General features: G+C 51.5%; 7 protein-coding genes across 7 annotated transcripts; 5 read left to right on the forward strand and 2 right to left on the reverse strand.

Moving 5' to 3' along the window:
* The first annotated feature begins 948 nt into the window (after window positions 1-948).
* On the forward strand, window positions 949-1,982 carry BU24DRAFT_428005 (PLP-dependent transferase). Its single transcript, XM_033529371.1, has 2 exons — window positions 949-1,183; window positions 1,268-1,982. Exons 1-2 carry the CDS (start codon window positions 976-978, stop codon window positions 1,777-1,779), a joined length of 720 nt encoding a protein of 239 aa, XP_033378306.1. The 5' UTR covers window positions 949-975; the 3' UTR covers window positions 1,780-1,982.
* Window positions 1,912-3,880, reverse strand: BU24DRAFT_68353 (kinetochore protein nuf2). Its single transcript, XM_033534534.1, has 4 exons — window positions 3,524-3,880; window positions 3,204-3,467; window positions 2,232-3,146; window positions 1,912-2,161 (listed from the first exon to the last, which is right to left on the reverse strand). The coding sequence occupies exons 1-4, from the start codon at window positions 3,614-3,616 to the stop codon at window positions 2,045-2,047; spliced, it is 1,389 nt and encodes a 462-aa protein (XP_033378307.1). The 5' UTR covers window positions 3,617-3,880; the 3' UTR covers window positions 1,912-2,044.
* A 5,363-nt stretch (window positions 3,881-9,243) lies between these two features.
* On the forward strand, window positions 9,244-11,760 carry BU24DRAFT_325793 (uncharacterized protein; the record flags this gene model as incomplete). Its single annotated transcript, XM_033522978.1, has 1 exon — window positions 9,244-11,760. A coding segment is annotated over one exon (2,517 nt), but the record flags the coding sequence as incomplete, so codon positions are not given.
* Window positions 11,761-13,243: 1,483 nt separating this feature from the next.
* BU24DRAFT_68611 (uncharacterized protein) lies at window positions 13,244-13,729 on the forward strand. The gene has a single exon (XM_033534538.1). The coding sequence runs from the start codon at window positions 13,348-13,350 to the stop codon at window positions 13,591-13,593; it is 246 nt and encodes an 81-aa protein (XP_033378309.1). The 5' UTR covers window positions 13,244-13,347; the 3' UTR covers window positions 13,594-13,729.
* A 42-nt stretch (window positions 13,730-13,771) lies between these two features.
* BU24DRAFT_436857 (thioredoxin-domain-containing protein) lies at window positions 13,772-14,480 on the forward strand (the record flags this gene model as incomplete). The annotated part of the gene is made up of 3 exons (XM_033530180.1): window positions 13,772-13,962; window positions 14,085-14,192; window positions 14,282-14,480. 3 exons carry the CDS (start codon window positions 13,772-13,774, stop codon window positions 14,478-14,480), a joined length of 498 nt encoding a protein of 165 aa, XP_033378310.1.
* A 1,897-nt stretch (window positions 14,481-16,377) lies between these two features.
* BU24DRAFT_68668 (uncharacterized protein) lies at window positions 16,378-17,234 on the reverse strand. Its single transcript, XM_033534539.1, has one exon. It carries the CDS (start codon window positions 16,953-16,955, stop codon window positions 16,500-16,502), a length of 456 nt encoding a protein of 151 aa, XP_033378311.1. The 5' UTR covers window positions 16,956-17,234; the 3' UTR covers window positions 16,378-16,499.
* A 759-nt stretch (window positions 17,235-17,993) lies between these two features.
* On the forward strand, window positions 17,994-23,976 carry BU24DRAFT_428014 (carbohydrate-binding module family 18 protein). The gene is made up of 4 exons (XM_033529372.1): window positions 17,994-18,172; window positions 18,284-21,187; window positions 21,245-23,615; window positions 23,677-23,976. Exons 1-4 carry the CDS (start codon window positions 18,109-18,111, stop codon window positions 23,693-23,695), a joined length of 5,358 nt encoding a protein of 1,785 aa, XP_033378312.1. The 5' UTR covers window positions 17,994-18,108; the 3' UTR covers window positions 23,696-23,976.
* Window positions 23,977-27,738: the final 3,762 nt, after the last annotated feature.

The following is a 27,738-nucleotide window of genomic DNA, read 5'->3' on the forward strand; positions in this document are numbered from 1 at the left end:
CCAAGAGAGTCATCATTCGCAATTGAAAGTTTTATCCCGACGATATCCAGCTGAAAAAGAAAATTACTTAAAATCCCGCATTACCCTAAGCTCCGAAGACGCTCCCCCAAGTCTCCGAATTTCAATTGCTCGTTCCCCGCGTTATTACATTGGATCATCGCTCGCTCTGCCCCCTGGTGTGAATGTTGAGTCGTACTAGCTTCATCCCTACAAAGCTTCTTGCCTACAAACCAAAACACCTCGTATTCCGCCTTTGGAAATTTATATAAAACCCAAACATCCCAAATTCCAATTCCCCAACACCCCCAAAGGAAGAAGTCAAAAAGAAAAACCCCCCCCTCATCCAAGGCCCCCAACCAACCCCCCTCAAAAATGCCCTCCCCAATCCCCCCACCCCCCAGCAATCGCAAAGAAACCCCCCTCGAGCACCAGCACCGCCAATCCCTTCACCGGCGCCTCACCAACTCCACCCTCCGCACCCTGACCCTGCCCCAAACACACATGACCGACTTCTCCTCCAACGACTTCCTCTCCCTCTCCCACAACCCGCGCCTCAAATCCCTCTACCTCGCCGAGCTCTCCTCCTCCGCCGCCACGCAGCCACACCTGCCGCTGGGCAGCGGCGGCTCGCGGCTCCTCGACGGCAACTCGGCGTACGCGGAGGCGCTGGAGCGCGACGTCGCGGCGTTCCATGGCGCGGAGGCGGGGCTGCTGTTTAATTCGGGGTTTGATGCGAATGCCGGGTTCTTTGCGTGCGTGCCGCAGGGGGGAGGGTTCGTGGTGTATGATGAGTTGATCCATGCGAGTGTGCATGATGGGATGAGGATGAGTCGGGTGGGGAGGGGCCGGTGTCGCAAGTTTAGGCATAATTGCGTGGAGAGTTTGAGGGAGGTGTTGGAGGGGTGTCTGGCGGAGGGGGAGGAGTTGAGGGAGGGGAGGGGGAGCGTGGTGGTTGCGGTCGAGGCCGTGTATAGTATGGATGGGGATGTTGCGAAGTTGAGGGAGATTGTGGAGATGGTGGAGAGGACGCTGCCGAGGGGGACGGGGCATGTGGTTGTTGATGAGGCGCATTCGACGGGTGTGTTGGGGCCGCAGGGTAGGGGGTTGGTTTGTGAGTTGGGTCTGGAGGATCGTGTGTTTGCGAGGCTTCACACGTTTGGGAAGGCGTTGGCGTGTAATGGAGGTGAGTTCGATTCCATCCCCCTATCCCCTTTCCTTCGTGGTCATGAGACGAAAGGACATAACTCATATGCGTTCGAAAACACAGCGATAATCCTCTGCTCACCACTCCTCCGACACTACCTCATCAACTACGCCCGCCCCTTGATCTACACGACATCTCTCTCCTATCCAGCCCTCGCAGCCATCCGCACATCCTACAGGCTCCTTCCACTCCTCGGCCAACAGGAGGGAGAAGAAGACCCAAGGACCCACCTCTTCAATCTCATTTCCCAGCTCTTTACCTCTTTGACTGCCCTCGTGGACACTGACTCCAGCTCCAATGCCGACGGGGACATACGGACTCTGATCCAGGTACCGAAAACATGCCCCTCATCACCCATCTTCGCAGTCCAAACGCCCGAACCGAGGCAATTGGCGGCGTTCCTGCAGGCGCGGGGCATGATGGTAAGGGCGGTCGTGGCGCCGACGGTAGCGGAGGGGACGGAGAGAGTGAGGGTGTGTCTTCATGCTGGGAACACGAAGGGGGAGGTTGAGACGCTGGTGGATGGGATTGGGGAGTGGGCTCGGGGGAGGGCGAAGGCGAGAGCGAGACTTTAGTAAGTAGATTTGTGGAGGGTTGGGTGTGTATAGAAAGATAGACAGGTGAAAAAGTAGATAGATAGACTTGGTTGAGAAGATGGAAATGAAAAGAGAAGACGCCTCTATGGATGGAAATATCCAAGGTATATACACGGCGGGGGTATCTTGAGCTCCCCCAACATCCAGTTCATCATGTGCCAACCGACCGTGAGCGGACCTGATCTAACGCCAAGGGGATAGGGAAAATCCAATGAAACCGTGGGAGAAACAAGGCTGTTTCTTTTTACTGGAGGCTCTGGTCCATCTCAGTGATGTACAGCTTGATGTGGCTCTCCATCTTCCTGTACTCGTCGTGTGCGGCGTGGACCTCGTTCTCAATGTTGTCTTTGAGCTCGGCCATCTAGAAAGACACTCTGTTAGCTGCTTGCTAATTTTTCTACTTTCGGAGCGAACTTGGGTCATTTCCTTACCTTTTTCTCAGTCTGCTCGATGCGTACTCTACGTCTCTCCATCTCTCGTCCTTTATCAGCCCTTTCTTCGGCGAGACTGGCGTGTGTCTCCCTCAGTTCCTCCATACGTCCACGGGCGCGTTCGGCTTCTTCATCCGCCTTGTTCTTGAGCTTCTCTGTTCGTGCGTTCACGTTGCTGAGCTGCTTCTGGAGAAGTTTCTCCTGGCGCTCCACTTCACGGACATTGTTGCTCTTGTCGGCCAGAGCATCCCGGTGCCGCGAAGCCTTTCCAAGCTCTTCCTCCTCCCTTGCTAGATCCGCTTGCACGTCTGTCAGCAACCGAGTGCAAGCAGTCACGTCTGATGCCACAACTGCGAAGGAGTCGGTCGAAGTTTGAAGGGCGCGTGCTCGACGATCCAGAGAATCAATCTGTGCCTTGTCTGCAGCCAGCTTGTCGTTCAAGCTGCGGAGAGAGTCCTCCAACGCCGCCGGGCTCTGCTGAGTATAGGGCTTGAGCTTGATGACTTCCCTCTGGACATTCTCTTTCGCCTCAGTCTTCTCGATCAACAGATCCTTCAGCCTCTTCTGTTCTTCCTTGGCACGTTCCAGTTTCACAGAAACAGCTTCTTGACCCTTCTTCAGTTCTAGAAGCTTGCTCTTCAACTCGCTGTTCCTCTTCTCCCGTTCGGCCATGACTCTCTGTGTAGCCACACGGTTGCGCTCCAGCTCAGCGACCTGCATCTCCTTATTCTGCTTGTCGTTGTAAAGCTGCTCGATGCGCAGCTTGGTGCGCTCCGCCTTGTTGAAGTGCTCGTCGATGACCGAAGTCTGCGACTCGCGGAATCGAATGAAGTTGATCATGTACGAGAAAATCTTGACGAGACGCGGGTGCGATGGCTTATAGATGTCCTGGAAAGTGAAGTCATGGATTCCGCACTGCGATACTGTCAGCTTCATGATTCAATAAACACCCCACGCGTACGTCAACCTTACCTCTCCCAGCAGCTTCTTGAGGATGACGAAGAAGGCCATCAGATCTCTTGTGTCGCTCGTGAAGATACGCTCAGCGTCTCCACCGCAGATATCCTCTGCAGCCGCCCTCATGGCCGGTGCGATCACCTCCCGCGTCGTGTTCATCAACAGTTCGGCCAGCCATTCGAATACCTTCTGGATGATCTGCGGGTTGGGTTTCTGGAGGTCTTGGACGGTGAAGTTGATTCCGATGTCTGTGATGCATCCTGCGATCTCGGAGTCGGGCTGTGTTTACATATCAGTAACGCTTGCGGTGCAGTGTTTTGAGTTTGTTGACATACTAGAGTCATGAAGGCATCTTCATCTTGCGGTTTTGTGCGCTGGTTGTAGGAGGATGTGACGCGCGCAGTGCTCATGCGCGGATTGTAAGACATCTTCAGATTGTGTTGTAACTGCTTGTTCGATATGTGGTTTTTAATGCTCGTTCACATGCGATTGAGTTGGTTTTCCTTTCGATTTCGAGTGTTGACGCTTGCGATGCCGTGTTGGATTTGTTTGTTGACATGGTCTGTGCGCAACTAACACCCTGGCAGCCGGCGCTGATCCCCTCATTACTTGGCAGCCCTACGACAATGTTGGATAGATCATAGATGTGGCGTCCTAGACATTAAACTTTCGAGCCTGAAGTGATCATTTATATGCAAAATAGCTGTCCGAATATTCTTCTCTCATGAGATTGATTCATTACCAACCTCTACTATATCAATCGCAATGCTGTCGCCATGTAACGCTGTTGTACTGTCTACAATGAACATGCTTATCGTAATGGTGAAATTCAGTTCAATATCCCCTTATTGCCATTGTTCCATTATTTACCTAGTCACAATAATTCGATCAGAGAGAGACACATTCCATTAACTACCTAAGTACCCCGTAATTAGATAGGAACTGCAATCTGATAGCAAAATCAGAAACGCCATAGAGGAATATGGTAGCGGTCGCCATCAACATGGATCCAAAGTCTAGACTACGGTCAATGAGTGTAATGATCAGTAGTATTAGTTCTCTCACGGAAAGTCATGATTTTTGTTCGGAGTTGCGGGATGGCTTCAACCAAAATTGCAGGCAAAGACGGCGGTGTAGCCGAAATCAACTGCGCATGACCACCAATCGCGATCCTATCTTATACGTTATCTCGTTGAAATCTGCATCGACGATCACCATCACGATCAGTAGCCCGAGGTGGTGCCCAATCCGTGAACCGTGACTATTGTTGTCGAGCCAAGTATTGGGGTCGGATCACGCTCTCGTGATTTCTGCAACCCTTTTGGTTGAACCATGGTACTTCTAAGGATCAGATGACGTCGTGATCTCGCGATATGCGTGTAAACCAGCAAGGAGACAATACGAAAACCATTGAGTTTCTGTTTGTTTTCCAGGCTTGCATCGACTAATTGCCTCAAAACAGTCAACGATCTCAGTACGGAGTGAACTGCGCGGTTCTCGTACTGCATACATGCAGAAGGTACACGATCGGTCACGGCTGAGATATCCAAACACAAGGCCATCGCATAGAACACCCGATCTCACGCAGCCACCAATCGACAGGTCGCTACACCATCTCAATGTTACGCAGAACCGTTCAACGCTTTGGTGGACGTATCGATGGGAAAGGTCGAGGTTAGTAGACATGTCAAGAGTCTGGAATCCAAGGACCTGTATTGTCGCTAGGAACGTATACATGCTATCCCGTTACTCTGGCATATGTGGTGTTAGTACGACCTGAGAAAGCGCCGTCGCTGGCTCGAGAGACGTTACGCGCATTGGAGGAGGTTGTACTGCATTTTATTGATCGCTCTGCATATCCCAATCGGGAGAACCTTGGCTATATGTGCGAACTGAAGTACCTAGAGTTATCGGATTGGTTGTCTTGACTGCTTGCCTGTGTTGTGCCGCGCTGCCAGAGAGATCGAGTTGCTGCCATGGAACCTACGCGTAGGCAAAGGTGTTTGGGGGTCTGTTTACTCCACGATTGATGCGGGGAACTGAACATAGGAAGGGATCCTCTCCATTCCTCGTCGGAAGTAGCTCTGGGGTGTAGCGCGCACATCGTTGCCCTTAGATAAACTTTGAGCTATGAATCTGGCGGTCACTAGTTGACGATATACTCCGAACCTAAATCCACAGACACTCGAGTGGACGAGAAAAAATCATGATGATTTGGTAGAGAGAAGATCAGCAAGGGATACTAAGAGACAGTATGAGTACTCCGTAATTGCGGCCTGCTGAAAGACGTGTTGTCGTCGCTGATACTCGTCGTGCTTTGAGAAAGTCAACACAATCCGACCAATGCTAGCGCAACAGACTCGGTCCCATACAACTACGACTGATGGCTTTCTGGAGTTGGTTTAAGGAAAGTGGCGCGCGCAAAGCTGCAGTCAAGAACACAGCTGCAATTTGAGACATTATATGGATGCCATGCCATGCCATGCCATGTCCTCGCGCATTGCACGACGTTCAACATGAAGCCAGTAACTGCTTCGTACGGAGGGAGTATTGAGTTCCATTTTGCCTACATGCGAAGTACAGCATCTGTCTGTGTCCCTGCGATACTTCGAAGCGGCTTACGCCATACTGATATCGGAAGTTACAGGGTGCGGAGAATGCAGCAAGTGTAGCGAATCGAAGTCGCGCGGTAGCATTGGGCGGTACTATTCGATCACAGCATGCCTAGAAGCATTCCAGGGAGTTGTCGAAGATCGTACCTGGGTTTGCACGCTTTGCAAGCAGACAGCAGCAAGACGGACAAGATACTTTTGCTGGTAAGGTGCAGTAAGGTGCAGGGCAGAGATAGGCGTTCTTGGTAGCCGATTGGAACAGAGAGAAGGATTCTGAGGGGATCCTCCCGTCGTCGCGTCTATGTACCGTTGGCCGCCGCTGCAGGACCGACGTGGCTCCGCCTGAGTCCGCTCCAGGTCCCGCGAGCTTCCTCCAGGGTGTCGCGGCGGTCGCAAGCTACCAACCCTGCCACCCTGCGTACAAGTCACTACGATTCGCGTGGCTGCACGCTGTCTGTCGACGGTGTCCCTTGAATACGCAGCACTGACCAGAAACGATGCCTCGCGAGCTAAAGATATCTTCTCGACTGGTAGGTGCTGTACGTGCGCTGGACGTTTGCGCAGGATCAGTGCAAGCTACACTACACAGTCGGCCATGACGGGTATGACGGGATTCCGAGTTGGAAGCATTGTAGACTGACCAACTCGTACTCGTAGCTCGCTGAGTTTGTTGCTGGGGAGAAAATGTGGCACGGGGTTTGGAGAGAGCAAGGCAAATTACTCCTACGTACTTGCCGACGAGTGAGTGCCTGGCCACATGTAGGGGAAAGATTGTGATTGGTGATCAGCACTACTGATGAGCGTTGATGAGCGTTTGATGGGCGCTGATGGGCGCCGAAGATGGTCGCGGGTGTGGGAATTGAGTAGTTCAGCCCAGCTCGTGGTGAAGATGGGCACTTCCCTTGCACTGAAAAGGCGTGGGCAGTCACTGGACTGGCCATTGGCGTCGGTAGCCACCGAGCAAACGGCAGGGATGACATTGCAGGGTCATTTTTTTGGTGACCGAAACGCCACAGAGGCCCAGCCATCCAGCAAGATCCATGCTTGCTTCGAGACGAGAACAGACCTAGACAGGCCTGACAGACCAGGCAGACCAGATCATGGCATGGCCATGGCCACTACTGCTGTTAACAAAATAGACCTAGCAATTAGCTAGCTTGTTCAAGTCGGTGGAAGGTTTGCCACCACGAGCGGAACGGTTAGTGATCGGCGGGTAGCTGTCACGGGTACAAGGCATGGTTCTGGTTCTGGCGTACCACACTTTGGTAATTTTAGTAGTGTGGTGTGTTCTGGGGAGAAGGCGAGGGCGAAAAGAATGGTTCTCAGAGCAGAGGTGGGGGAGAGCTTGATAGGTGAGACAGGTGAGATGGGTGAGATTAGATCTTTGGTAGAGGGGAGATGAGGTTGAGAAGGATGGGATAGGATGGGATAGGATGGGATAGGATAGGGCAGGGTAATTAGTAGGGCCGTAAGATGGGACTCATGGGAGATGGGAGATGGGAGAGGCGCACGGAAAGAGAGGGAAAGGGAAAGGGAAAAAGGGAAAGCGGCACCCACGGGTCATCCGTGAGTCTGTCTCCGTCTGGCTGGCTGTCATCAACCGCCTACGAGACGAAGACTTCTACTACGAGGGTTACTAGAATAATGAATCAACCTTCAGCCAAGTCCAGCCACCATATCCATCTCTGACCAACCATCGACCTCATAACAATCATCTGCCATCCTCCATCCTCGATGATATGCATGTTCCATCCTTCTACAGGTGTAAGCGGAATAATTACTGTGCGGTACCATATCATCCTGCTGCATAATTACTCTGGAGTCTGGAGTACGGAGTAGTAGGTCAGTAAATGCGTGTAGGAGTGATACAATAGAGGTAAGCTATAACTAGGGGAGTGGTTAGATGTGGACGAGACTGACTGACTGACAAAGAGTCACTGACTAGTTAGAGCTGAACGTTAGAGCAACGACTGACTGATTGACTACTACCTTTAGGTATCTTTAGGTATCGCCTATTGACTATTTGCAGGTACCTAAGGTGACGGTGCAAAAGTCCTACCAGCACCTGACGAGATGATTATTAGACAGGACAGACACGGTCTATTAAGTCATGTGAAACAAAAAAGGAATAATTGGGAAGAAAAGAAGGTGGTGAACCTATTTTTAACGAGCGGCGATATCCACCTCGTACCTCGTATGAACTGAGAAGAGCTCCGTACTCCGTAGAGATGTCAGTCAATGTAAATGATAATGTCGGAAATACAGTGTCGATTATTGGACTTGGATGGACGTGTGTGTGTGACTGAATTCAGGACATTCTTCTTGAGATCAGCGGTTCTACATGCTGAAGAGAGAAACAATAAAAGGTACCTAACAATTAGACTGTAGGTAAGTCAAGTAATAACTAGTTAGTTACAATAGTAGGTAACTGCATAGTACCAGTCCAGTAACTACCGTACGTGTGTAAGTGATAGTCCAGACTTCCAGACAAATCCTGTTGTTCGCCCTTGCTCCTTCCTTCCAGTGTGACGTCGAATGGACCGTCGTTCCTTCCCTTCCTTTTTCCTTCCTTCCTGCCCTGCCCTTCCTTCCCTTGTCACTAATTGCCCTACTAGAGTCATATTCCATCCACCCATCCACCCATCCACCATTCATCTATTTGGACCTCTGGACGCCCACTCACCACTCACACTCACCCACCCACCTGCATCCCCGTTCAACCTCCATTCTAATAATCCATTCATCTTCTTCTCTCTCTCTCCACCCTCACTCACTCACTCTTAAACCCACCTACCTAACTCTCCTCCGTGCTCCATTATTATATTCCCTGGTCCTTTCACTACAACAAACCAGTCGCAAAACCACACACTACTCTCACCTTAGCCACACTATACGCAGCGCACACGCACACGCACACACCTCACCTCCCTCTGCCAACTCACTCACTCTTTACGGCTTGCTCCGTATTCTTACCCAATTCCATCATCCCGACTCCACCACGTCCCTGTCTGCTCTGCCACTCCACTCCACTTCACTCTATTCTATTCTACTTTTACCCTCTTCTCTTCTTCCAAACTCTCTTCTCCCTGTCTTTACACTCACACTCGTTCGCGCACACACTCACGCTCAAATTTCACTCGCTGTCGCCTCGTCACGTCTCGTCCAACACACACTCGCTCACATCTCATCGCCAAAGTCAGTGCGCGCGCGCCGGCCCATGTCAGCCCACAATGCCTACTTCCACCAGGTCCATCGATGTTAGATAGCCCTTGTCTGCCCGCCACACACGCACACAGACGATAAGATACCTACCATCTTTCCTGCCCTAGGCCCTACAGCGACACACAACCACGCACACCCGTCCAGGACAACGTAGCGCGTCACACATTGCGATACCTTTCGCACGCCCGCCCAGCGGCGGCAGCGCCATGCCCAAAATATCATGGCCCTTTGGGGCAAGAAGAGCAAAAACCGCTAAATTAAAACAGGAGGGCAGACCCACTCCCGTTACACCTACTGCTGGAGGGAACATCCCGCCCACAGGAACCTCCGGCCCTGTGCCACCAAGCAACGATGCCCTGCAAAACAACCCAAGCAGACGCAGCGCTCGCCGAAAGAGAAGACCCTCGCGCTCCAGTACTACATCCTCGCGCGACCCAGAGAAACATCTCTCCGACCTCCCTCCCGTCAATCCCCCCTTCGCTTCCAGGCGATATCAACACTCCTCAGAGGACATCACCGCACTGCCTGCCACCAAGCGTCTCTCCCAAAGTCCTCACCTTCGACCCGTCACCCAAGACCACAGCATTCCATACAGTTTCCACGCAGGCTCACATCCCAGTCTCTCGGCGGCGCGTGAGCGGGGGAAATTACAACGACCCCAGTCCCTACGCAAATCCGTCAATGAGTCGTCACTTGTTCGCCGCAAGTCTAGTAAGCGGAAGCAGCACGATTCCCTGCGCGAGGAGGAGATCCGGGCGATGAGTATGCCTCTACCACAGAAGCGCCCAGCAGGGAATTCGGGAGGCATGCTGCGCCGTGACAGCAAGAAAGTCAAAGCAGGACTCAACCGCCATTTCGATCGACCCACCTCCAACATCTCCCTTCCACTCCAGGACTCTATACACTCCTCCATGTCTGGCAGCTCCGAGACCCGCGGCTGGCGCGTCAGCGCCCTCGATGTATTCTCCCCACGACCGACTGTCCGGTGTTCGACGGGCTCCCAATACTACTACACAGGAGCAGGACCATCCCCGAAGAGCGACACGAAGAGAGAGCAGAGAGCCTCGACCAGCCGGGAAGGCAAACACGAAAGCAGAAGCAAGACTATCGATGATTTAGCAGACACCCTCGATGCCGGTGCTCTGAGGGAAATCCTCGAGAGGGACCAGCGGCGGAGAGAGAAAAAGAGGAGGGCGGACGACGAACGTCTGCGTAGAAGGCTCGAGCGGCGCGCAGAAAAACAGAAAGCCCAAGACAAGGTCATGGAACCAAGCGGAACACCTGCGACGCCCGGAAACGCAGCACAAGGAGCTGTAGGATTGGGAATCGGCAAGGACGAAGCCACTCCCATGGAGGACGTCCGATCCGCAACACCGCCGCCAGAGCCGCAACCTCATGCCATAGATACCTCGGCGACACCAAAGCTCGAGGAAAACAGCCAGCTCCCGACGCCGCTGGACAGCCCGACCGAAGAACCCGTTGTAGCCGATGCGCAGGCCGTCAGATATTCGCGCGCAAGCATGTCACCTACTCCAACCCCACACGGCCACACCCGTGGACCTTCCAACGTTTCGCAGATGCCAGAGCTCCTCTCCGAGATGACAGCACGTGAAACAGCCCTCCAATCTGTGGAACCCACCCACGAGGACCCAAATGCCAGTGGATCGCTTCATCCTGTGATCTCCACAGACACTGCCGCAACGTCAAAGAAAGAGTCCTGGGCTCGCCGACGCAGCTCAGAGGGCAGACGCATGGGCGTGTTTGCCTCGTTCTTCCGCCGTGGAAAGCGAAGTTCCCAAGACCAGGCTCGCGCCACGCCATCGGAGGCATCCTTTTCAAACACTTCGCGAGAATCGATGTCCCGCCAGCCACTACCCGCACATCTTGTCGGCCCTACTCAGCCTATCCAGATCAAACGGCCGTCCAGCGTTCCGCGCCGCACTATGTCCAAATTCCGGGAGGACCTACCGGAGTTTCCGATATCTCCCCCAGACTCCCGAGTTCAGTCACCGGAGGTCACGGGAAGTGCCATCGCCACCCGACGTGGAAACAACCCTCCACAAGATATTCGAGTCAATGCCAGCAGCCCAGTTGGTGGCCGAACCGACTCCCCAGTGAGCCCTGGTGTGCCAGTTGCCGGCGCCATGTCGCAGAGCTTAGCTTCTGTAGACTCGGAGGGGTCTTGGCTATCTGGCAAACCGATGAAGCGAAGATCGAACAACACGCATCTCCGGTCAAGCGTGGGTTCATCGGGAATCTTGAAGCCCAATGAAGAGTTCAACGCCTCTTACGAAGAACTTGGCATTCCGGATGATGAGTATTTCAGACGATTAACTCCCCAACCCGATGAGAAGCGCCGCTCTGCACACTCGGCCGACCTGCTTGCCCGAAAGGCTAGCAGCACGGCAATGGCAGCTCTGGACATTGCAGAATCCGAAGATGAAGAAGACACCACCAGGCCCGCTAATGGAGGGGAAGAACTTGTTCATGTTGGTGTCGGTCGCCAGCCTACTATTGTGCACCGCAATGCCCGTGTCAAGTCCACAGAGGCGCTGGTCAGCTTCTTCCAGACGGACAAGACATCCCCCGAGGAAAGGCCATCGGCTGAGGATGCCAGGGAACAGGAATCGCCGATATCAGAAACAGAAACACCCATGGTCCAGCGCGCACGTAGCGTGGATCTGGGTAACTACCATACGAGACAACTCAGCGCTGGCTCGGCGAAATTGCTAGACATCCCGGCAAAACGGTCTTCGGTTGATCCAAAACGGGCCAGCACAACCTCCCAAAACACATTGCCACACGAGTAGGTCCCTTCCTTGCAGTCAAAGGAATGAATCAAGAGGAATCAACCAACATCTGCCACATCACGCCATTCGTTTTGTACTTTCCTTTGTATCCGTCAGTCATTACCAGACAACCCAACTATTGTCGCTCTTTCTTTGAATATTTCCTTATCTGTCCAATTTTCGTTTTTTTTTTCGTCCTTTTCGATTGGCATATGGCGTGGTTCCTCTGGTCTTCCTTCCGGCGCTTGGAATGGTTGCCTTCCCGAAGAAGCATGAGTTGAGACGGAGTGTTGGAGCGTCTGAACGAAACACATTGAATTTTCTCAGTACTGCTGAGCAAGGCGTTGGTGGTTAACCTACCCGGATTTACTATTTTTTTTTCTTTGGTTCAAGGGTCTCAGATATCCAGTTTGTACTGTACACCAGCTGTGTGGCGATTGGGCCCGGCAATTTTTATTTTGGATTCCACAGTCTTGTTACACTCTTCCGACTTCATCTGGTCCCGAGACACAGCTTTTTGGGGCCTGGCATTATAGAAGGGCACATACCACGTTGGAATTGATGGGACGGCGTCTGTATTGTCAGTCCTGGAACCATGGAAGAAGAAGAAAGAATCTTCTCTTCCTTTTCTACCCCTTCCCAATGCACGAGCATTGAGTGGTTAGGAAGGGCTACAGGATATTCTCTCCTTCATCCCCCGACCTTGATGGAAACGGGGATATTTTGTCTTTGTCGCCGTCGCATCGTGCAATGGTGCACGGATCGACAGCAGCCATCTTACCTCTTTTTTTGTAGGAGGCTGTATATGTAGTTTCAGATAACAAAGGAAATGCCAAATCAAATATTTGGTTCATGAACCATGTATGGAAAACATTGCCAACAAACTCTTGCTATTGCCAGTGTATGTACTCTGAGAATGTGTTGCACATGGGAATGTGGTGGAGGATACATGGGGTGCATCGTATCTCCCATCTATCTAAATAGATAAATTCCCCTTCCGAGAGGAGCATGATGGTGGGGGCGAGTAGACAAATGGTGGAGGGAGGAGCCGGACATTATCGGTAGAGGATGAATTGGATGATGGGTGAGTAGGTGTGTATGTACATATATACCTATAGAGACGACAAGCATCGAATAAGAGAATCATGATGTCTTTTCAAGATGAAGTATGGAGTTGTTATCATAATTGAGGCCAAGATATAATGGTTATCTATGATTAGATAGAAGGTTGATGAAGAGAGTAGAGAGAGAGATTGCCCCACCAGCAGGTTGGTTGCCGAATCGGGTAAGCGTGGTGTGTCTTGCATCATATCTGCATTTGTCATGAATTGACTGACTCTGCCCCTCCCCTTCATCATCATTTATTGCTTCGTCCTCTTTCTTTTTCTACTCCATACACATCAACAACAAACATCACCTCTGTACAGGACAATAGTACTGTTGTAAGTTCTTCTCTTTTCCCTTTCTTGAAAACTCCATCTCCATCTCCATCTCCATCTCCATCTACATCTACACATACATCCACCAGCGTTGTAAATGCGCCGTTCGTTTCCCATGCATCGCTGCCCATGCCCCTCCACGGTTATGGGTTTTTTGCGCAAGGGGACTTCGGAGCCGGTTGCCGACTCTCTTTCGCTGTCTCTCTCCCTCCCTAGTTACTGTCTCTGCCTCTGTCTCTCTGACTCTCTGACTCTCCCCCAACCGCAAACTCAAATCCCTCCATCCTCCATCAAAACTAAAATAAGCGCGTCATTATTCAACATCGCTTGCATTGAATTGTAATCCAGCGGCGAACGTTGTCCAGCTCATTCTATCGCCGCTATTCTTTATAATCCGTTTTTTCTTTCATCATCATCATCATCATCACCCCTGTCCTTCCTTCTCTCTAAGCAGTACTCTTCCTGCCCTGTTTCCTTCGGCTCCCCTTGTACATATACCGTCGTCCATCTACCCTTTGATCATGTTCGCTACATCAACCATCTTCCGAAGAACTCTGCTTACCACCGCCCGTTCGCCCAAAACAGCACCCACCTACTCAAACTCCACCGCAACTCTATTCCAATACCGTCCTATCCTATCCGCGGCTCCCCGTTTCTTCTCCTACACAAGCAGCAAAATGACATCCGAAGGTGGCGTACACAACTTGGCTGCGTAAGTCCCTGTCCCTTGCATCTCCCGCCAATATTTCATTTCCGACTACGTGATGCCCCATCCATTCCCACATCATTGCCGCCCACGAATTGAATCGGTAGCTAACGTAATGCAACATACAGCAAGGCCGAATGGGACTCTGCTCTCGAGGCTAAGGACACTCTCATCGTCCTCGACTGCTTCGCTACATGGTGCGGACCTTGCAAGGTCATTGCTCCTCAAGTCTTAAAGTGCGTAAAATCTTTCTTCCCCCGGCAGCGCCCGCGCGCCCGTTCCAAATCCCACAAAAAAAACAATGACATTCTAACAATTACCAAAGGTACTCCAAGGCCTACCCCGAGGCCCGATTCTACAAGCTCGACGTCGACGAGGTCCCAGATGTTGCACAAGAACTCGGCATCCGCGCCATGCCCACCTTCCTCCTCTTCAAGAACGGTGACAAGGTCGGCGAGGTCGTCGGCGCAAACCCCAAGGCCCTCGAGGCCGCCATCAAGTCCGGTCTTGAGCAGGCCGAGTAGACAAAAACATTAGATATCCAGACAAGAAGCGGTTTTTTTTTTGTACGAAAGGAAGGCCTCTTGCCTACACGACCCGAGAGCTTGTTATTCCGACTAGGTTCTTGGGAAGAAACATACATACAATGCATGAATTATGGATACACCCACGAGAGAGAGAAGAGATGTTTCGAAGGAAGGCTCTTATGAGAGATAATTGGAAAGGACTTGGTTACCTTGCCTTACCTCACTAGGATACACTTCTTCTCCAGAAATAAATGAATGATACACAACACTGTCCTTTCTCCAATAATCATGATTTGAAGGTGCTTGCCATGGATTTGATTACGCCCATTTATTCCCTATCTACTTATCGGCCCATCTACGATATCTTCAACCGTCAATACATGAACCCCCTCCAACATCAACAAATCAATCAATAACCCACTACCCAAACCCATCACACGGCGATCGATAGCAATACCGTAGTAATTCGCAATTCCAATTCCCTCGGTAACGTACTCCGTAGTTACAAGTACATACGTATGTATGTGCAACATTACTAATTAAAGCAAAATGACGCCCGCCCCGCCGATGTTCGGCGCTCCCTCGGAGGCCCGTCGGGGGTCGTCGGGTCCTCTTCTGATCCATGTACCTTGTACCTTGTGTGGTATGGGTGGGTACGTAAGCCAACTTGACCAGGTACCGATTTGGAATGACGACGACGATGACAGTGAACTGATTACATCTCTCTGGACGGGGGGGAGCTTTCAATGGGGAGGAGAGGTGAGTGGAGTGGAGGGTAGATGTGAGGGTGGGTGTTTGGTGATTTGTTGGTTTGATGGATTGTATGAGATGATGTTGAGCGTTCTTATGGAAAGGGTGGAAGGTGTACTGTGCAGGGGAGTGTACTTCGTCCCATGTGTCTCAAGGGTAGGTAGGGTGTTGATGGTTTGGATACTCTGATAGCTTTGATAAATAGAGATATGGATTCTTAAGGTCATGGAGATAATATTTCTTTCGAAGAAGTCGTGAGAGGTTTCGTTCCGCCAGTCATTGTTCTCTGCCTCTTCTCGCCTGGGAAGAGGGACGACGGGGGAGAGGGCTGTATGAGGAGGACATTGCATTACTACGTAGGTACCTATGTGTGGTGGTGTTCGTTGGGTTAGTTGTGTGAGATCTGCCTTGGTGTCTAGATTAATAATTGAAGTATGGCTTCAGTTGTTTGACGCCTGTGTCGCTATGTCTTGTTGGAGTAACACTTTTTCCAAGGGGTCTGTTCAAATTCGGTCAAATGGTCATACTATAATTCTCTCCTAGAAGGAGAAGGGAAGTGGAGATTTTGTGGCCTTTGAAATCGGGGTCCTTGAGGCTGGGTTGGGCTACTCTGTGTGCTTCAGAAAGATGAGAACATCAACGTGTCGTGTATTAGTTTTGTTAGTTGTGGAGGAGGAGGGATGGTATCAAAAATATCAGATATAATGTGTCTTCATTATACTAAGACTTGCGCAGATAGATGTCAGTGTCATCACTTTCGTTCGTCACAAATTTCACACCAAAAGGGGAAGTTATTGCTTGAAAAGGACGTAGTGATGATTGAACACACTCTCGTCTTAATCAATTTTTCATTTTTATGCCATGTATGATGAGTACATGCCGTATACAGGTGGCTTGCTGCCACCGATGTCCGAGATTCCACCCCCCGGGTTAGTGGTAAGGACAGTGAATGCCAATGCATGGAAACGAGGGGATCCGAACGGTATCGATCCAGCCCGAGGATAAAATGCCCGCATCCGCATCGTTTCCCAAAAAAAACACAAAAAGGAGAGACACAATAGTTGGAAAACTTCCCCCCCCCCAACAACGCACCCAACCACGGACCCGTGTCTATTGGAAAGGACAGAAACCTCCCAACGACCCCCAAAGGAGCAAGGAAAAGAGCGGGAAAAAAATGACCTGAGAAGGGGAAGGAATCGATACAACCACCACCCACTCAACGACTCGACCTCCCGGACTCAACTCAACTCGCTCGCTCGATCCCGCTCACATGACGTTGCAGCTGCAACATCCTTCCTCCTTCTTGCGTATCTCCTCTTCTATCTTCTGCTGCCTTATCCACGTCTCGTAATCCATCGCGCGCTTCCCATGGTATTTCCCGATCCGTGGGAGGGTGTAGGCTGTGGAGGTTGTCTCTCTCTGCCTGTTGGTCCAATCTATGGGGATTGAGGGGTTAGTCGATGTTTGCAATAGGAGAGAGGGGAAGGTGGGAGAGATGGATGTGGGTAAGTTGGTCGAAGCAGAAGAAGTGTAGCTGGGAATGGGGATCGAACTAACCGCCAAATGGCTGGAGAGCCATTTGTTGGCTGCTGCTGCCATTGCCTTTCCGGCTTTCGCTGTGGTGGCTGCCACTGCCATTGGCTTTGCTGCCCTCGCTGTGGTGACTGCCACTGTGACGACTGCCACTGTGACGACTGCCACTGTGGTGACTGCCGCTACCATTGCCTTGGCTACTGCCGCCCTGAGAACTCCGTTTCGAGTGGTGGGAGGATGACATTGTCAAGACTTGGCTGATTGAAAGTCGGTAACTTTGTGTGAGTGATGATAGACGACGATGATGATATCTGATGAAATTTTTTGATAGGGAACCGAAGTGAATGAGGAGTCTGTCTTTGCGACATCGACTCGACTTTTGTATACAAAAAGCTCCCCCCATCCTTTCGAAATGTTGCACTGACGATCTGTACAATTTTTATCGTTGGGGTGATTCAATGTAAGTGTACAGTGGTTGTCATATCTCATTTGAGATTCCTACCACTCTCCTTGGTGAGGTCGGAAGGGATTCAAAGAGACTTTGCTGCTCAAGTGATCAGGTACCACTGGACATCCAATGTATTGCTTCTAGTTTGGTCGTTTCGATGGAGTTATGTACCGAAAATGCTTATAGGTCAATAAAATTTCTTCCATTTTGGTCTTTTCAGTCGAGTATTGCACCCAATATGCCTACTATTCAATAGAATATTTGCAACATTTCCCATTTTGGTCTTTTCGTTAGGGACATGTACCGAGGATGCTTACGGTTCAATACGATTTCTTTCATTTTGGTTGTTTCAGTCGACTATTGCACCAAATATGCCTACACTTCAATACAAATTTTGCAACATTTCCCACTTTGGTTTTTTCGATGGAGTTACGTACCAAGGATGCTTGCAATTCAACATAATCTCTTCTACTTTGGTCTTTTCGTTGGGGTAATACCGAACATGCCTCTAACTCAATGAGACATCTTCCACTTTGGTCTGTTCCATTGAGTAATCTACCAAAAAAACTCACGATCCTACCCAAGGACCTAACTTCTAATATATGCATTCGGTCATGGGACAGCCGCGTAATGTCACTCAACAAATGGTCCCCCGGAAACCGAACAGCCGACAGGGCCCCTCAATCTCTCGATTTCACATCAAAATTTTTGATTCCAACTGAATAAAGGTGGACTCCTCCCTGGTAATTCTTCCTGATCCCTCCCAATCTGCTGAAACCCCTCAGAAAATCACCACAATCTTCCCACAAGCAGAACGAAAACCTCATATCTGAGGCCACCCCTTCCCCTTTACAAGGTGCTTTGCTTTGACAAGCATCTTGAATACAGGTCAAGATGCCTACTAAGAGCATCAAAGCCTTGTCCGTCGTGCTCGTTAGCACTGGCGTGGCCAACGGCTGTAAGTTCTATCCTCTTTCCAATATCAATGTGATATTTTCCTTGAGGCTCTTACCATGGGCCATTCATCCCATCATAAAGCATAGTGAAGACTCACACTGACTGAACGTAGTTGCAATCAACTATCGAGCGGTGACCTCTACTTCTGAGTCAATTGGCGCTCCGAATCCCACCGTCTCCAGCGCTGCTGTCGATGGAGTCTGTCCACAGCTCGATTCGACTGTGACAAACACCACCGCCGGGGAGAAACAGTATCTCATCAGATGCGGCATCGACTACTTCGGTGGCGACATCGGCGCCCCTCGCTATGCGGACAACTTCAATGCCTGCATTGAGCTCTGCGACGAGACGCCAACTTGTCAGGCCGTCGCTTTCCGTGGCGAAGATCCTGCTCCTGCTCCTTGCTATCTCAAGTCTGAGGTCTTGGATCCTCAGCCGCTTGCGTCAATCTGGGGTGCAGTAAGGGTCCCAGTGGCATCTGCTGCTCCTGCGGTATCCGCTGCACCTCTTGTATCTGCTGCACCTAATGTAACTACGGCACCCGCTCTTAATACGAGCGTGCCCTTCGCCTTCTTCACCAACACAACCACTCTTCCAGTAGTGGCCGAGTCTACTGCTGTGGCGTTCAACGTGGTCAATGGCACAAATTCCACCCTAATCGTCCCACAGGCCATTGTTAACATTGAAATCCCTACTGTCACGGTCACCATTCACACCACAGCTGATCAAACCCCAATTCCAACTTCAACAACAACTCCAACTCCATCTTCAACACTAATATCAACACCAACACCAACGCTCACAGCCATTGCTGAGGATGAAGTTGAAATTGCAACGACGACTTCTTCAAGCGGCGGCGGCCCGATCATTGAGGTGCAGTTTTCCGACTCGACTGTGGTCATCCATCCCCAAACTGCGACCGAGTTGCCATCAGGAGTGACACTCCCGGGACATATAGTCGCCAGGCCAGGCTTCTTTGGACTACGCAATGCCTCCGCTTCTGAATCGGCTAAAGTTGAGATCATCTCAATTACCGGTGCGGACGGTACTGTGGCGCCAGCGACACTCACTCCCATCGCAGAAGCAGTGGCAGCCTCACCGGTGACAGAACCAGAGTTCGGCCCGCCAGTGACAAGGACAATAACAGTCAGGCCGTCAGCAGTGACAGCAGTGACAGCAGAAGAAGCAGTGACAGCAGAAGAAGCAGTGACAGCAGCAGAAGCAACGTTGGACTCAGCGCCCCCACGTCACACTGTGTTTTTGCATGATCCTCTCACAGCCATCGATCCCGATGACACCGGCGCAACAGTGGTAATCACACGATACATACAAACAGCAACCCCAACCGAAGATCTGTTATGGCAAGATGCAACTTCGACCCCATCGCGTGCCGAGGGCTACTGGACTGTAGAACAAGGACCAACCGCCATCCCTACGGAGACAGGGCCCCTCGTGCCCGTTATAAAGCCAGTGTTTAACCACAACTCGCTGAAATGGGATGAAGACGCCGAAGTCACATTTGATGATGACACCGTGACGATCCCCGTCAAGCCGGGCCAAGAATATTACATTCTCCCGCAGGATATTGGCGACAGAAAAATCCTCTTCGCGGGACCAGAGGGCACGGAGCCGGTTCCCATGTATGATGATGCCGTCGAAGAGACCCGTCAGAGGTTGAGCATCGCGGTGAATCCTCCCCCTAAGAATGCAACCGAAGAAGCAGACCGTCGCTCTCTTGCAGAACGTGACGACCCAATGCTGTCTGATTACTGGGCATACTATATACGCAAGGGGGACGGCGAAGTCCCAGACGAGCGACGCAACTCCCTCGGTGAAGATGGCGAGTACCAGGGAAAGCCCACCGCAACGCATCCACCAGCTCTGCCGAGTTCCCACAAAGTGAACGATTGGGCCTCTAATCCAGAGGACTCGGCCGTCCATGAACAAGGAGAGAAGATCAAGACGAGCCCTGATGGCTCTTGCGGTGGTTACAAGGGATACAGCTGCATTGGATTCGCTGCTGGTTCATGTTGCTCCCAAGCCGGATGGTGTGGAAAATCCATTGATCATTGCGGTGCAGGGTGCAATTCTCAGTACGGTTATTGCGAGTCGTTCTCCGTCTCGTCAAAGCCTGCTGCTTCGATCCCGCATAAGCCATCTGCTTCCAGTTCCTCCCACGCAAAGGCAACATCGTCAAAGCATATTCCAGGAACCCTGATCCCGTGGTCGTCGACATCTACCAAGTCAGAGCATTTGCCTACTCCCTGGGAGTATTCTGAGGAATCTAGTTATGCTCCCTCTAAGACGGTTGGACAAAGCTCTCATCATGGTGCCCCTACAAAGGCCCCCCATGTCACACCGGCCCCTGAGGTAGAAGAGTCCAATGAGTTTGAAAGCTTGATCCACTCTTTGTACAAGACAGTATCTTCGTCCACATGGTCAGAGGACGTCCCGGAAGCCACTCCAGGGCCTGCTGAGTACGGGTATGGTCCTGAAGAGGGTGATTTCGAGGAAGTCGAGTACGCAGCTGAGGAGGAATCGTGGGAGTCTTACGGTGAGGGGTATAATCATGCCTCCGAGCTCCCCAAGCCATCTTCCAGTGCTCCATCTTGGAGTAAGACGACGGAAGTTGTACCCACCCCTACTACCCCTGCGGTCGAGTATTACCCAGAATATGAGGCCGAAACTTCATGGAGCGAGTCAAGCACGACGTATACTGCGCCGGCCTCTACCACGCCTGCGTTCGAACACCATTACCCGGAGTATGAAGCAGAGACTTCTTCGAGCAAGGCGAGCCAGTCAAGCACGTCGTGTACGTCAAGCGAGGCGGGACCGACATCTACCACTCCTGCCGCAGAATACTACCCAGGATATGGAGCTGAAACTTCATCAAGCAAGACAAGTAAGACGAAAGAAGTTGCGCCGACTACTACACCACCAGTCGAATACGACACGGTGTATAGCACAACGTATAGCACAACAGTCGTCACGGAATACGTAGATGAAATCTCGTCGAGTAAGTCAAATGAGAAAGCGTTTATGTTTACTGAGCCGGAAGCTAAATCCACCGCAGCAGTCGCCCCAACAGCCAAGCCGACTCCAGAATATGATGAAAACTTTTGGGGTGCTTGGGTCGAGGATGCCACGGGAAAGCACAAGCCAATTCACTACCAGAAGAGAGCGGCCCCATCAGGCTTCTTGTCGATTACAAAACCTTCGACAAAGTCCGTAGCGAGCGCAACCAGCAAGATCGCCACCCCTACCCCCACCCCAACTGCTTGCGGAGAGATTGATGCCAAAACCTTCTTCCGCATCCTTCCGCATGGTGACGAAAAGGACTACCTCCTTTGCACCAACCCTTGCTCTGGACACGTCCCAGAGTACCGTAATGCGAGTGAAGGTATCCCAGAGCCCGTTTTGGAGAAGTTCAACAACGGAAGCATCAACTACTATCGCGTCGAGGGCGATGATGTTTACTATGTTAAGCTCGCCAACGAGACTGTCATCACGCCAGTTCTCTTCAAGAGCGGAGAGTTCATCGACAAACTGGCTGGCTCCAACGACACCACAGTTAAGAAGATCAAGATCAAGCAGAACAAGTTCCTCGACCTGATCCAGTACTCCGCCAAGCGCATCTACCTTGGAGATGTGGAGTACGAAATCATCATACCGGCGTCTGTCGATGACATTGAGTCTCAAGACACTTCGGGCTGGAAGCAGGTTCTGAACGCATTGAAACATCTTGGTGCCAACGCTACAACTCCAACGAGCACCAAGGCACCTACACACGGCAAATCTAAACGCGAACATTTCGGGGACGTTCTGCGGGACTCTTTTGAGAAGCTTCTCAGGGACATCGGTTTGGATCCCACCGATCCAGACAACCCTGAAGCCAGCTACCTCCCAAACGCATATCTAGCGGAAGACCCGGGAAAGCGATCTGTCGTCCCCCGTAATGAGGATGATAATTCCCATAGTAGTTCGGAGGACGAGATCCCTCTCTCTGAATTTCCCTTCCAGATCGTGATTGACGAACCACCAAGTGCATATCTCGCCCCGCGTCATGAAGAAAGTAGTTCGGACGAGGAGAGAGTCATCGACCGGTTGGAACCCAGCTGGTACATCAGATTGGAAGCGCCAGAAATCACAAAGAGGTCTATCGCCCGCCGTGATAGTGTTGATAGTATTAGCAGTTCAGATGACGAAACCGTCCCGAACCCTGATCTCGCAGTGGTATTGGAACCCGTACTGGAAGAACCACTTATAAAGAGAGCCGTACCGGAACCATATTGGCCATCTATCCTCGGGCCTGATGATAGTTTGAGTAGTACGGATGAGGATATCATCGCGGCTCCCGATTTCTACATCGCAATGGAAGCACCAGTAAAGAGATCTGGGGTCCGGAGTGATGACAGTCTCGATTTGGGGGATGAGGAAACCTTCTCGACAACCAGTGACTGGATGGCATTGGAAAATTTACCACCAACAAAGAGATCTTTCTTCAAGCGGGAGACTAGCACTTCCAGTAGTTCCGACGAGAAAGAGCCCGAGCCGGAAATCATTATCTTGACAGACTCAGGAAAGAGATCTGTCTCCGAAAGATCTGCCTCCAGGAGGTCCGCCTCCAGGACATCTGCCTCCCAGCGATCTCTCTTAAAGCACCAATGGGTTCAAACCGATACTGACACTGATAGTAGTTCGTTCGACTTAGCCGTGTACCCCCCGTCCTTCAGTGTGGTGCCAGACCCAGGAAGAAAGAGGTCTCGCATCCCCGAGCTCGGGGGGATTGAGGATCCTGAACATACGTACCCATTGCCCACTTGGCCACTAGACGAGTCACTTCAGAGAAGGGATGTTGAAAAGCCAGCCGAAAAGCCAGTCGAAAATCCATCCGAAAAGCCCGTCGAAAAGCAACTCGAAAAGCGCATGCACGGTTACGATCTGATCAAATACGCCGCCAAGCAATGGCTCCAAGGCATGGGTTTTGCCTTCTTGGGCGATGAGGAGCCTCCGTGGCACCAAAAATATCACTTGGTAGATCCCGACGTAGATGAAGGGATGGTATCCCTCGTCGCCCGGGAAAACCTCGTAGAACGGGAAGCGGGTGACAATCAATTCCTGCAGGGTTTGGACGATACTTTAGATTGGCTCATGATACCTTGGAGTATCCTAGGGAAGAGATCTCTCGCCCGTCGAGACGATAAAACAGGTATCATGGACGTATGGGATACAATCGTCAATTTCACGAGTGATTTCGTGGAGGATTATAATGTTTACACGAAGAGGGGCGACAAACTCAGCCCGAGAAATTGGCACGATTTCCAACTATTTTTGGGGGAATTTTTCTCGAGATCTGCGGCACCAGAGAAAGAGGATCTCAGTAAGAAGCCCAGCAAGGCTCCCAGCAAGATTCACAGCAGGGATCTCGGCAAGCGAGAAGAAGGGTACGTCGAATATCCCGGAGGCCCCCCAGAGAAAACAGAGGCTGACTTGTTGCTGGAAAAGGATATCCAAAAGATCCTAGAAGTGTGGGAGTCTGCAGGTAGTCTAGTCCGAGGAGGAGTCATCTTCTCTAACGCTCGTTTCGAAGTCTTGGACGGCATCAATCCACTCATCGTCACCAAGACGACGCATCCACGCTCGCGCGCGACGTCCGTTGGGAGTTGGACAAATTTCAAACTCCCGGTCTGGGGTCCCAAGCATCCATCGGAGGATCAGATAAGGTACTAGAATCTGCTTGGTTGCAGATAAAAATTGTCAATGTAGCCTGTAGCCGATAGATCTTTAGTGTCACACATGTTTCCGTATTTGAATCGCACATCAGAATGTGAAGTGATGAAAAAGAAAATCGTGATCCGTTAATTAGAGGCTGAGAAGAGTTGGTCTCATCTAGGATGGCCGTGATTAAAAATGCTAACTTCTTCATACCCCTTTCTTTTATTCCCTTATATAAAATATGACCCTTGGACGAACAAAGGAACAACAATCGAAACGTCTAGATGTAATGTCATGATACAAATGTTTCCACACTCACTCACAATCAGCACCCACCGCTATCCAAACAATACCTCTCCTCCACCGCCTACCATGTCAACCCCATCTAAGCGACATACCTGCGCATGCGACGCTCAGCAACGGGAGCAGCGGTAGGCTCGGGGGCAGCAGGGTTCTCCTCCGCAAGAATCGTGACGGCGGGAGGGGCAGCCTCAGCAACAGCCGTACCCGTGGCAGCGGCGCCCTCGGGGGGAACAATACCCTGCTGCTGCTGTTGCTGGTGCTCAAGCTCCTTCGCATCGGCCGCCTTCTTCGCCTCCTCGTTCTTCGCCTGCTCCTGCGCGACGTGCATGGCCTCCATCTCCTGTGCCGCCTTGAGGTGCTCGGCGTTCTTCTTCTCCTCCTCAGCCACGTGCATGGCTTCCATCTCCTTTGCCTTCTTCTGGTGCTCGAGGTCCGCGGCTTGGGCTTTAGCGACGTGCTCGGCCTCCATCTTTGCGGCTGCTTCCTGAGAGGCCTTTGCTTCGGCTTCCGCGTTGGCTACGTGCATGGCTTCCATGGCTTCGGCGGCTGCTTTGTGCTCGGCGGCTGGGGTATGTTAGTTTCGGGGTACTTGAATGTGGGAGGGTAATTAAGGGGAACTTACCGGCCTTGTCGGCGGCGGCCTTGTGCTCAGCAGCTGCTTTCTTCTCGGCATCCCATTCTGGAGTCACTCTGTTAGACTTTGTACTTCGCTAGGATGCTGTGTATGGAGAGAAACTTACTGGCCATTTCCTCAGGGGTAGGACCCGCTGCGGGAGGAGGAGGTGGTGGTGGCGGGGGAGCGGCGGCTGCAGGGGGAGGAGTGACCTCTGCTGCAGGAGGCGTGGTGTGCTCCGGCGGTGGTGGAGGGGCCTCAGCGACGACAGTGTGCTCAGGTGGTGGGGGAGCCTCTGCAACTGGGTGGACGGGTGGAGGTGGAGGAGCTGCTGCTGGGACCTCGTGCTTCGGGGGTGGTGGAGGAGCCTCTGCTACGACAGTGTGCTCAGGAGGCGGTGGTGGAGGAGCAGCCTGTTCCGGTTCGTGCTTTGCTGCTGGAGGGGGCGGTGGAGGAGCAGCCTCTGCTACCATCGTATGCTCAGGAGGTGGTGGGGGAGGAGCAGCCTGCTCCACTTCATGCTTCGGAGCAGGTGGAGGTGCTTCTGCTACCACTGTATGCTCAGGAGGTGGAGGTGCGGCCTCTTCCACTTTGTGCTCTGGGGGAGGTGGGGGAGCAGCCTGTTCGACCTTATGCTCAGGAGGCGGGGGAGCAGCCTGTTCGACCTTATGCTCAGGAGGAGGAGCAGCCTCTTCTACCTTGTGCTCCGGGGGAGGCGGAGGAGCCGCCTGTTCCACTTTGTGCTCTGGAGGAGGTGGAGGAGCTGCTGCCACTGGATGAGCTGGTGGAGGAGCAGCGGCCTCAGGAGGTGCGGTTTGTTCAGGGACAGCGATAGTCGTCGAGTTCTCGGCCTTGTTTTCCTCAACGAGTGGTGCTCCCCCAGCGACTAGATATGTGGGTTCCGGTTCCGCTACGACTGCAGCCTCTGGTGCCTTCTCAGTCCGTCCCTCCAATCGTACATTAAGTATATCATTAGACAGTCCACGGCGGGAGGGAGCGTTGCCATTGATGGGCACGGGTCCGGCAGCCACGAGAGCCGCGGTCAAGAGTGTGATCAGAGAATAGGAGGCCCTCATTATGGTTGTTGGTTCTTTTCCTTGTAAGTCGGGAGGTTCGATTGAAATTCGAGGGAATTGGGGCGAACGGCAGAAGATTGATCGATGATCAAATGAAAGTAATCGAGCACAGCTCAAGGCAAGAAAGTAAGTAAGAAGAAACAAAAAGATAAAGAAAGGTTCGTGCACGGCACTGAGCAGAAGTGGACAAGATTAAAAGGTTGCTTGTTAGAGGAAAAGATGAGCAGAGGAGGAGAGCATATTAGAGATATATACCGTCCCTGTAGCTTTGACCACTTGACGTTCTGGAAGACGGCACACAGTCTTTGGAGGACTGTTTTGCCCAATCCCGAATACCATCGTAAGCCTGGTCTACGGCGAGTAAGTCCCCTGCAGATCAGGCTTCAAGGAGACGTTGACAAGAAGTGGTTACCCCCACATGGATCAAGCGTAGACGTCTGCCACCTCAGGTAGCAGCTGTAGACAGGTCCCTCAGAAAGAAGGAATAGCAAAAGTAGGTGAAGATAGGGTTTGCTGAAAGGTCCATGGGCCAATCAGGGATGGACGTTAATGGTCGGATGGACGAAAGAGGAAGTGTGTTGTGCACATTCGGCCAATTGAAACTCTTGGCCTAACGTCTTTCGTTAGAGACAGTGTAGCAGAATCCCCACCACCAGGGGCAGAAATCAGTTCATAAAGACTCAAGAGATTTTTGGGGAACGCTCGCTAGGGAACGAGCCGAGTTTCAGAACGACGGCAAGGGTTGGCAATACCACGAGTAAAATCATTTTGTTTTTCTCGTCACCTCCTCCTCGAGGAAATCCTGTTGTTTGCAGCGACGTGATAGGTAGACGGTGGGACCCGACCCATGACGGCATCGGACTCCCGTATGTGCATGGTTTCAATCGAGGCCCGTCTTATGGCTGCGACAGTCCGCCCGTAGCACTGAGGCTCAGCACGCCTAATCCTTGATGATCTTCGCGGGCAGGTCGCTTCCGGGATTGCCTAGGGCAGTCGTTAATTGATTATTGACCTACCTATCTGAAATCCCATTATCGTGCATAACCACTCTCATCATGACCTAAAAGCCGACCCACTGGTGTTGCAGAAGCAAACCCACAACTTCATGGCATCTTTCGACGGTGACGTACAACATTGCAGACCATTTCGATTGTTGTTTTTAATTCGGTTAATACGGCACAGAGAGAATCTGAGCGATTCGTGGTCCAAACGGAGCCTCTGAGGTATATTGGCCGTGCAATAATGGTTTTGCTGTTCTCGAACAGACCGAAGGCCGAACCCCTTCAGCTGCAGGAGAGGTGCCTTGCATCCTCGCCAACCTGGAACGAAACATGAGCTTCCGCATATGAGCCGCGGCAACGTTTGGACGATGTATCGATGAATTTCTACATGGTTGAATAAATAAACAATCAATTGACACAAAATGTACCATCCATTGGGGAGTCCGGACCAATACAGTGCTCTCCAAAGCAATCGCGATGGTCAGCATACAGCAAATTAATTGGAGTACGAGTGCGCAAAGCAATAATGAGCTCCAATAACAAGTTCAGCAACTACTAAGTAATTAATTAATAAGACAGCCTTCTATCGTATAATCTTGGCCAACCCAAGATGCTAATATGCATACGATTTCCAGTAGATGTACAATTATTTGCAGAAACAAAGAATGAAAACAGCGGAAGATCCAAAATCAGCGATCAATTCATCGCATTATTGTTCTGATGCTATTGAGTTAATGTAACCTATAACAAGATACCACAACAATAACCAACATCCCCAACCCAACAACCGTAACGGCCAATGGTCTTAAGTTTCTAGGGACAAGCTTGCAAGTAAAATGAGTCGGGCACCCCCATCCAT

Source organism: Aaosphaeria arxii (assembly GCF_010015735.1).
Source record: "Aaosphaeria arxii CBS 175.79 unplaced genomic scaffold BU24scaffold_12, whole genome shotgun sequence".
NCBI classification, from domain to species: Eukaryota; Fungi; Ascomycota; class Dothideomycetes; order Pleosporales; genus Aaosphaeria; species Aaosphaeria arxii.

Bases quoted from the DNA above. Each gene is read 5' to 3' on its own strand.
- BU24DRAFT_68353 (XM_033534534.1), bottom strand. From the start codon at position 3,616: ATGTCTTACAATCCGCGCATGAGCACTGCGCGCGTCACATCCTCCTAC. The intron at 3,147-3,203 runs GTAAGGTTGACG...ACAGTATCGCAG, and splicing joins TCAAGAAGCTGCTGGGAGAG to TGCGGAATCCATGACTTCAC. The intron at 2,162-2,231 runs GTAAGGAAATGA...GTGTCTTTCTAG, and splicing joins TCGAGCAGACTGAGAAAAAG to ATGGCCGAGCTCAAAGACAA.
- BU24DRAFT_428014 (XM_033529372.1), top strand. From the start codon at position 18,109: ATGCCTACTAAGAGCATCAAAGCCTTGTCCGTCGTGCTCGTTAGCACT. The intron at 18,173-18,283 runs GTAAGTTCTATC...GACTGAACGTAG, and splicing joins CACTGGCGTGGCCAACGGCT to TTGCAATCAACTATCGAGCG. The intron at 21,188-21,244 runs GTAAGTCAAATG...AATCCACCGCAG, and splicing joins CGTAGATGAAATCTCGTCGA to CAGTCGCCCCAACAGCCAAG.
- BU24DRAFT_68611 (XM_033534538.1), top strand. From the start codon at position 13,348: ATGCGCCGTTCGTTTCCCATGCATCGCTGCCCATGCCCCTCCACGGTT.
- BU24DRAFT_68668 (XM_033534539.1), bottom strand. From the start codon at position 16,955: ATGGTAGCGGCAGTCACCACAGTGGCAGTCGTCACAGTGGCAGTCGTC.
- BU24DRAFT_428005 (XM_033529371.1), top strand. From the start codon at position 976: ATGGATGGGGATGTTGCGAAGTTGAGGGAGATTGTGGAGATGGTGGAG. The intron at 1,184-1,267 runs GTGAGTTCGATT...TCGAAAACACAG, and splicing joins GGCGTTGGCGTGTAATGGAG to CGATAATCCTCTGCTCACCA.